General features: G+C 40.2%; 1 protein-coding gene across 15 annotated transcripts in view; it reads left to right on the forward strand.

Annotated features, from left to right (window-relative positions):
- INPP1 (inositol polyphosphate-1-phosphatase) overlaps positions 1 to 9,421 on the forward strand; it is a 30,518-nt gene extending 21,097 nt beyond the window's left edge. For 9 of the 15 annotated variants that reach the window (XM_001501984.5, XM_005601639.4, XM_005601638.4 and 6 more), the window contains 4 exons: positions 1,814 to 1,874; positions 4,246 to 4,446; positions 6,841 to 7,015; positions 8,589 to 9,421. In XM_001501984.5, the coding sequence (XP_001502034.2) occupies positions 1,814 to 1,874; positions 4,246 to 4,446; positions 6,841 to 7,015; positions 8,589 to 9,150 (999 nt within the window). In that variant the 3' untranslated portion in view covers positions 9,151 to 9,421. Of the gene's footprint in view, positions 1 to 1,813; positions 1,875 to 4,229; positions 4,447 to 6,840; positions 7,016 to 8,588 lie in introns of all 15 variants that reach the window. The other 6 variants (XM_070241430.1, XM_070241428.1, XM_005601641.4 and 3 more) reach the window with 1 other exon arrangement.
- The last annotated feature ends 367 nt before the right edge of the window (positions 9,422 to 9,788 follow it).

Below are 9,788 nucleotides of genomic sequence, written 5' to 3' on the forward strand. Positions count from 1 at the left end.
TTTTTTTTCTTTTTGACGTAGTCATTTAGCTAGTGGTTGCCTCTGTTTCGGGCTCATACAGTCCTGGAGACTTAAAGTCCTCCTTTATTTTCTAGTAGAAAAACATTGTTTATAATAAACAATGATTGTGATTCTAGGTTTTTCTTAAGCTGACTGAGGAAAAGAAACTGTCTTCACAAGGAGTAATCACAAACACTAGCACTAGCAGGCATTTGTAAGTGCTTACTGCGTGCCAGGCACTGTTCTAAGGGTATTAAATATATTAATTTAGTTAACTTTATGATAATTCTAGGAGGTAAGAACCATTGTTCTAATGTAATGGATGAGAAAAGGGAGGCGCAGAGAGGTTAAGTAACTTGCCCAAGGTCACACAACAAGTGAGTAACAGGGCCAGTTTTTGAACATAGGCCGACTGGCTCCAGAGTCTGTGCTCTTTGCAATACGATATTGCCTTTTACAGGATCTAATAATTACATATTTTTTTAGATTTGGAAGGATAGAACTTTATGACAGAAAGCACTACAAAATATTGGAATAGTTTCCATGACATTCTCAAATATTGGGAATCATTTAAGTGAATTCTTGACCACAGGTAGGAAGAGAGAATAAATGACCCCTTGAAATCTCTACAAACTATGCTTTTTCATGCCCTATAATATCTGGCTCCAATAAACTAAATGAAACAAGTTTATTTTTGTTACCGATCAAGAAAATTGGATGCAAGGGATGGTTGAGCAACTGGATTAGAAATGTATCAACATTAATTTTTATGGGCTAATATTTGTCCCAAAGCATTATCACAAGTTCAGGCAATTGTTCATTCATGAGGTATATGCCAGACTGATGAACAAATAAGTGATATTAATTTTTGGCTATATAAAATGTCTTGGTTTCATGCCCATGATGTCCTGTAGCCTCAGTAACAGGCCTTTGAGCCGGCTTGGGAGACGTAGCTTCAGCCTCCAATGAGTAGGCTCATTGCAGCCCCTGTTGATTTGCACTGTTCTTCATAAGAGGAAAAAATAACACGTGTTTGTGGGCACTGTTTGAGCTATTGGCCATCTGCAGTTGACTAAGTTCAAAAATTTGAAACGCTTCCTTGCTTTGGTTCCCTGAGAACATCACATATATCATAATTTAGCACATATTTTGAGAAAAATTATCTTTACTACAGAGTGGATCAGAAGCAAAATGTATCTGAAAGCTTCCTGGTCATATGGAGATGAGAGAAGATTCTTAGCTCCGTTTTTTCTATCAATCAATTATCTCCCTTCTTTTTTTGCTGTATTACCTTCCTAGTCCGAAGGCTTGTGATCCCTCCAACAGGTGCAGGAAACACACCTGATGATGAAAACAAAATCTAATCTTATCCTCTAATCCTTTCTGTCCAGTCCCAAGTAATAATTTAGGTACGTGGTCAATAATAGTAACTCATATTAGCTACTAGGGTGCTATTTAAGAGCAACAGTTAAAATATCTCCTTTAGAAACATTCTAGTTCTGTGGCCCTTGAGGAGGCTGAAGTTTCTAGAATTGTTTCTGCAAACTCAACAGGACATGAGGAAACTAGACTTCTACTACAATTTGGGCTTTCTAGAGGGGGCAAAGGAGCAGAAAATATTAAAAAACTAGTGAACTAAGCTGACTTCACTTTTCATACTTGGATTGATTTCTGGAATCGTGAATTTCTAAATTTCAGATCTAATTGTGCAATTTAATTTGAAATGTGAAAGGGAAATCTGTTCATAACTGAACATGTTTGTGGGTTTTTATGGTGGTGGTTTTTGTTTTTTGTCATACTCTGAATCATTCAGTTTCCAGGCTTAGGAAAAAAAATTTTTGGAGAAGAATCCAATGAGTTTACTACTGATTTGGGTAAGTATAAGAATCTTAATGTATTTTTATAAATTAATTATCATATGATATTCTAACTTTCAACTTGTACCATGAAATAAATGGATGTTTGGAAGCTTTTCATCTAAATAAAATAATGTGCTATTTGAATGTTAAGCTTCATTCAGTGCCTCATAATATCATGCCATTTAATTTAGAGAGATGTGGTATCTTAGAATTATTTAGCAAGTTCACATGTATTATTTTAGATATAAATCTTTAGCATTTAAATAATATATGACTTAACCTTTGGGAAAGTTGCATGGCTTTGTGAGAATCTAATGGAAGTTATAGATGCCCCCAGAAAGATGCACATTTCACAGTTGTGCAGACAATTTCAGGTCCAAGGTTTAAACCCATTCGTGGACGCCCTGGGGAGCCTAAGGCCTTGGCTGAGAATGCACAGGGGGCCCTGTCCCTGAAATGCTGTGTGTTCCTGAGTAAATCACCTCACCACTCCTCTGGTCTCAGAACCTCTGTAAAGGGAGTTGGACTAACTAAAAGGTTCTTTTTAGTACCAAGTTTTAAGCCTGATTTAATAAGTTTCCTGTTGGCCAGATTCTCCTTTGATGGACCTCCATGTTGCCTTGTGGTAGAGAGAAAAATGTTAAAATCTGATTCTTTTCAGAAAAATAAATTATTTTTAGTTTGGGTTTTTTTGGTTTGTTTAATGGTAGAAGATTAAAACAGTGAACTTTAAACACTGATCAAGTGACAAATAGTTAAACATCTGGAGGTACATGTACAAAGGAAAAGACTAATTTCTGGATTAACTCGGGAAAATTTTTCATCTCCTCCATGAGCTCTGTATTAAGATGCAATTAGTTCTATGACACTGAGTAGGAAGGAGAGAAATCTCACCTGTGATTAACTCATAAGAAATCCTATCCTTAAAATCCTATGTTTGACCACTTCATGAAGTTATTTTATTTCATCTCTCTAGAATTATAGGGGCAAAAAGGCATTCCACATCCATCTTCCTGAGAACTGAAGGAGAGAGTGGGGTCAGCATGTTGGAGGGGCAGAGACACGTGGACAAGAGAAGGGGAGGGACTGGTGGATGAGGTGGGCGCAGGCAGGAACAGATTGAGGGAATGTGTGGGAAGGAGTTTGGATTTTCATCTGTGTTGGGAATTCACTGGAGAACTTGAAGCAAAGGAGTGATGGGATACGATTTGCTGCTTTGCATGATCCCATGACTTTCGCTGAGCCCAGGGTGGGTGCTTCATCGGTGGCAGTGATGAGCATCATTATCCCCAACTTTAACAGTCTAATTTATTGGAATTTAACTAAACTTAATTGAATGTTTCTGCTGATTGAGTCCTCATTGTAATAGATTTATACTGTGCTTCCCAAACCTTAATGATGTGTGAATCACCTGGGGATCTTGTGAAAACTCGGCAGGTCTGGGAGGGGGCCTGCAGGCCTGGCTTTCTAACAAGCTCTCTGGTGGTGCAGATGCCACTGGTCCTTGGGATGCCTAGGAGCGCCAGGAGTACTTCTCTATAGACTTCAAAAGCCCCAAAGTGCCATGTTTTCTTAATTTTTAAACGTTTATATATTCTCCATTGCTGTCACTTTTTGTTGCTATTCATTTGCCTATTTTAGCCAGCCTCTTTCCTCACTTTTTTGGGGAGCAGGAAACCAGATTAGCCAAGGGTCTAAGAAGCATATTTAAAGTGATGGGAAAGCACCTGGACTTGGCAATTTGTGGTTTCATTTGGAGAAGCAGCTTTGCCTACACCCTGACTTCTAGTGGGTTCCAAAGAGGAGAGCTATTTCTATGTATGCCATTTAGAGTCAAACAGTTTCGCCACATTTAAAGATTAAGTATACTTCATCTTATATTGCTTTACTGAGCATAAACGATTCGTAGTTAAAAGCAGATCATAGAGGGAGGTAGAAGTACTTCCTGTGCTGATAAGACCTCTCTTTTCAATAACATATTCAAACACAAACAGGGTGACCTATGTATACTAAAAGGCAAAAAAAAGGATTAATTATCAAGGACTCAGGATTCAGGGGTTCCTAACTGGTCCATGAGGCCCCTTAAACTGGATACAAAATTGTGTGCATGTGCCCATGTAGACATTTGTCTGGGGAGAAGGTCCTTTGATACCTGGACTCCATCCCTCACTATTCACATTAGGTGCCTGAGTGACCACTGGGCAGCTGTGACTTTCTGAAGCCCCCCGGGTGCTGCTGGCAGTCAGCCAGGTTAGGACCCCGTGCTCTGGGTACATTGCTCTCACCTAATCTAAATGCACAGCTTCTGCTCCTCGCACCCCTCTGCGGTCCTTCTCTCCCCCGAAACTCTTGAAATGTAATGGCTTTTAGTTTGTCTTTACTCTAGGGGAAAAGATTATCTTGAGACTGTGTCCAACAGAGAAAGAAACAGTAGAGCTTCTTAGCAAAGTCCTTAATGGTAATAAGTTGGCTTCTGAAGCATTAGCCAAGGTGGTTCACCAGGATGTCACCTTTACTGACCCAACTCTGGATTCAGTGGAGATCAACATTCCACAGGACATTTTGGGAATTTGGGTGGATCCCATAGGTAAGTAGAGGAGAGTGTTTACTTTTGTTCATTTTTTGTTATTAGTGATCCTTATTTGGGGTGGGATGGGGGGTTGGAAAAATAAAAATTGAGAGTGTAGTTTAACTCTCCCAGAAGTTTCTAAAATTTTCAAGTTTTACAATGACAAATGAAGAGTTGAAGTGTATGTGTTATGATGTGTGTTACAGATTTATGTGTACACACACACCCGTACAGGCACATATATGAAGCTGAATTAACTCATCTTTGAAAGACTTCAGGGGCCAGACTGGCAAATGTGTGAGAGGAATGAATTGATCGCAGCTATAACTAATTGATCACGCTTGCCATTTAAAGAACACTCAGCTCCAGCAGATTGTTGCCATATGGGAGTACAGTCCAGATCTTCAATCTTTAAAGAGAAACCCAAATCCAGGTTTTTAAGTGAAATCACCCAATTTTTAACCACTGTCTACTAATTCAATTAAACAATTAAAATCACTATACAGGTCAGAATACAGCTGAATGTGACTCATTATCAGTCAGTTTGTGAGCCCTTTGTAAACCTTACGCATTTTTGGGGGGGTCATGATTGTGGTAGAACCATAATCTATAGCTCATTGTTTTAAAGGGTAGACCTATTTCAATGATGCTGTTAATACAATGCCCTAGATGTTAATTTTCAGAAAGCTCTTTTTTTCTTTCCCACTTGCCTGACATACTCCACCCAACACAACTGGGACCATTCATTATGCTGAGCAGGCAAACCCCTCCCACCCTCCCCATCCTACAAGCACATTAATACAACATTATAGAAATGCCTTTAATCATCAGAGAATTATAGAATATTCAGCCAATGGATTGTATATGCAAATTAAGAATCTTTGCCCAAATCTTTTATCACTTAAGGGTAAATCAGCATCAGTTAAGGTTTCTGAGGGAAAGGAACTGCCTGTTTCTTGGTCCTATCCTGAACTGATTCTGTTAGCCACCTCTCTGGATCTTTTGCCCAGCACATCCTTAACTGGGAGTTAACTCTAGTTAACATCCAACTAGCTGTTGGCAGTCTCAGCTGCTGGCAGGTACATCTCTTAAGCAGAAACGTAGCTCCTTGACTTCTTTTTCATAAGAGAACCATCTGTTTCTTCCTTTTGTGCCACCATCATTGTCTCTTTCCTCCTTCCAATTTGAGGGACCAAAAAAAGGTAATTCCACCTAGGACAGATTCCTGGAAGAAGGCTTTCCCATCCACGTTGGACTTGTCCTCTGATTAGTAAGATCTCGAAAGAATCCCGTTACTTATCCTGAGACATTAGCTTTTAAATGCTTTTTGACATGTGATGGATATTTGAGTGTTTATTACATGTAAGGTGTTATGCTAGATGCCACAGGAACTATAGACATGTGCTCTTCCTTCAAGAGTTCCCATAGAGTTGGGAAAATGAAACACAAGCAGCTTAACAGTGAAGTGCAAGAGGTTAAATAACAATTCAGTACAAGTGTCATGCAAAGGTAAAACTTGATTGGTCACCATCTTTGTTCAGGATACTATAACAAAATACCACAGACTAGGTAGCTTATAGCCAGCCCTGGTGGTCTGGTGGTTAAGATTCAGTGCTCCCACTGCCTTGGCCCAGATTCATTTCCATTTCAGGCATCCACATCACCTATCTGTTGGTTGTCATATTCTTGTAGCTGCGTGTTGCTGTGATGCCGAAAGTTACGCCACTGGTATTTCAAATACCAGCAGTGTCACCTATGGTGGACAGGGTTCAGTGGAGCTTCCAGACTAGACAGACTAAGAAAAAGGACCTGACCATCCACTTCCAAAAAAATTGGCCATGAAAACCCTGTCAGCAGCAGCAGAGCATTGTCTGATAGAGCACCGGAAGGTGAGAGGATGGTGCACAAAAGACTGGGCAGGGTTCCGCTCTGCTGTACACAGAGTCGCTAGGAATCGACTAGGAGTCAGAATCAACTCAACAATACTAACAGCAAAGGTAGTTTATAAACAACAGAAATTTATTTCTCATAGTGCTGAAGGCTGAGAAGTCCAAGATCAAGGTGCCAGCACGGTTAGGTGAGGGCCCTCTTCCTGGTTCATAGCTGGCACCTTCTCACCATGTCCTCACATAGTGGGAGGGCCTAAGGATCTCTCTGAGCCTCTTTTATAAGGCACTAGTCCCATTCATGAGGGTTCCACCCTACTGACTTGAGTACCTCCCACAGGCCCCACTTATTAATACCTTCACCTTTTGGGGGTTATGATTTTGGGGGGACACAAACATTCAGACCATAGCAGTTACCAAATTACTAGAAGACAGAAATGATATAGGGCAGAGTTTATAGATACATTCATCCTTATCTTCTAAATAATCATTTCCTGAATCTAAACAAACTTGGTTCATTTTTCAGATTCAACTTATCAGTATATAAAAGGTTCTGCTGACGTTAAATCCAACCAAGGAATCTTCCCCAGTGGACTTCAGTGTGTCACCATTTTAATTGGTGTCTATGACATACAGACGGGGGTGCCCCTGATGGGAGTCATCAACCAACCTTTTGTATCACAAGACTTACATACCCTCAGGTAAAAGATGAGCATTTTTGGTGTATTATGGTTTTTAGAATTTACAACCTCAGCTTTGCAAATTGTCATGATTGTCCCTCCATGTGGCATTCCCATGGCTCAGTACATTGGGGTATTCCTACTGAAAGTCTGCATGGTTGAATTAGAGTTCTATTTTCAGTCTTGGGTTTGGCATAATTTTTTTTGAGGCTAGGTGCATGCTGGTAGAAACTTTTAAAAGAAATGCTATCTTGGAGAAATCATAGTTTTGCATTTGGAATAGAGCAGTCCTGTTCCCCGTTTTCTAGAATCCACTCAAAACCAGATTAATAGCACAGTGTAACACTGTCTCCTAATATATTTGGAACAAGATAGATGTCATCACTATATAGCCGGTTGAACATTTATATAATTTTAGAAAAAATTCAAAACAAAATGTGAAAATTATCCAATGAAAAGATGAATAGGAATGGCCAGGATCAGAACCCGACTATGGGGTTCTCTGCTGTAAATACTGGCAGCATCACTTCCTTTTCTGCCTCCTCCCTCCTCCCCCCTTATGGACTTCTGTATGGAGCATAGAGGTGGTCAGGCTGCCAACTGCCTCTGATCATGGCCTGATGCTTTGGTTGACTCCAGGGCATGTCAGAGTCTGTGGAAGCAAGCAGCTTCTCTCCTGTGGCTTCAAGTTTTCATTGAAATAAGTCCTATATTTCTATTTATATAGGACTAAATAATTTTGTTAAACTTTGAGTTGCTTCAAGCAACTAGTAATTGTTTGCTCTTTAATAGTCATAAACTACACCTCTGAAATTTTGACATTTTTCCTCTACTCTTGCCTTCCTCCAAACTGAAAATGTGTTTCTGTTATCTTTAAAGGGTCATTAAGGGACTGTATGCAGAGATAATCGTGGCCTAGAAATGGGTGATAAAGTAGTTAGTGGAACAGATTCTGGAGTGAGAATTCCTGGGTTTGAATGCAGATTCAGCCACTGACTTAAATTCTTACTCTTACATTCTCTAAGCCTCAGCTTCCTCCTCTGGAAAGAGTCAATTACCCAACATATATGATAAGGTAAACATTGAGAAATGATAGGTACTATTATTGTTGTTGCCAAAAATACAAGTCCATCTTTCTTGGTGTTAAAGTCAAGGTGGAACCAGTGAATAAGAGAATGAAAAAGAGTTATGAAATGAAGAAAAGCTTATAAGGAGTAAAAGATTTGCAGATTGAAAAGAGAAATTATTTATCTGTTCACCTTTTTCCCTATTAAAGTTTAAAGACCAAAAGTGGCAATGAAATTTGCTGTGTCCCTAGAGGCCGGAAATCCCACACATATTTTCCCATCATCCTAGATCGATGTGATAACACTATAGAACTCAAAGCATTCCTAACCTGCAACCACACAGGCAGCTTCATGCACAGGAGTAACTTGTAGAAATGAATTAGCTAGTTGATATCCATTTCAAGGCTTAAGGACATTGAGACTCGTTACATTATATCTTTTTCATATCATTAAGTTAGAAAGCAACACGAATAATAAAAAACAAATGTGATCACCTACCGTCACTAAGTGAAAGTTCTCTTCCCTAGGTGGAAAGGACAGTGCTACTGGGGGCTTTCTTACATGGAGACCAAAATCCATTCCCTTCAGCCTTCCATCTCTAAAAGAAACAGCAGTGACACCCGGAGCCAACTGACCACAAACACCAGCTCTGAGGCGGAATTCTCCCACCAGTTTTCAGCTGTCATCAGTACGAGTGAAAAGGAGACCATCAAAGCTGCACTGTCACGTGTGTGTGGAGAGCGCGTGTTCCCAGCAGCTGGGGCTGGTTACAAGAGCCTCTGTGTTGTCCAAGGCCTTGTTGACATTTACATCTTCTCAGAAGACACCACCTTCAAGTGGGACTCTTGTGCTCCTCATGCCATACTCAGGGCCATGGGTGGGGGAATGGTAGATTTGAAAGAATGCTTGGAAAGAAATCCAGAAACGGGGCCTGACTTACTACAGTTGGTGTACCACGTGGAAAACGCAGGTGCTACTGGAGTGGATCGGTGGGCCAACAGGGGTGGACTGATTGCATACAGATCAAGGAAGCAGCTGGAGACATTCCTGAGCCACCTCATGCAAAACCTGGCAGATACACATACATAGACGGACTTTGTCCTCATGTTCTTGTAAACCAAACTGTGAAACGATTTCCTACATCTCTATCTTTTGAAGATAGCTTTGTTCTATTGATGGTCGGCATTCATCTTCCTCTTTTGAGGAGCATTTTTCCATTATGTGTTCATAATGTTAATTTCAATAAAGGAATGACAGTCATGCAGCAGTTAAATAGGCATATGAAATTCTTAATAGTGGATATTGTGCTATAAGTGCTGCTTTTGAAACACTTCAATAAACTATTGACGAGAGGAAAAAATCCCGCTCAAGTAGTAAAATTCCTCTAAACATCAAAGTGATAAGTAAAATGTCACTGAAACATTAGGGCGAGCACAAAGGGGGTTGTGCCTGGGTTTTGTTTCCTGTCTTGAAGGAAAGATCTGCAGCTTTAGCCTTTGGCAGAACATTGAGAACTGTGAATTTGATGCATCGTCTAGCCAAGTTCGTGTACTTTCCACAGTGTTCTTAAGTTTCTTAGAAGAATTAAAGCCTGGAGCACTGTGGGCTCCTTCCTCCTCTCTCTCTCATATGCTCTCACATGCACGTACACATACTCGCTCACACTCAGATACGCACACATTCTCACACACACATACACGCATTCTAGTACTCTCTCTCATCCTCTC

The sequence above is a fragment of the Equus caballus genome, chromosome 18 (assembly GCF_041296265.1).
Source record: "Equus caballus isolate H_3958 breed thoroughbred chromosome 18, TB-T2T, whole genome shotgun sequence".
Taxonomy (NCBI): domain Eukaryota; kingdom Metazoa; phylum Chordata; class Mammalia; order Perissodactyla; family Equidae; genus Equus; species Equus caballus.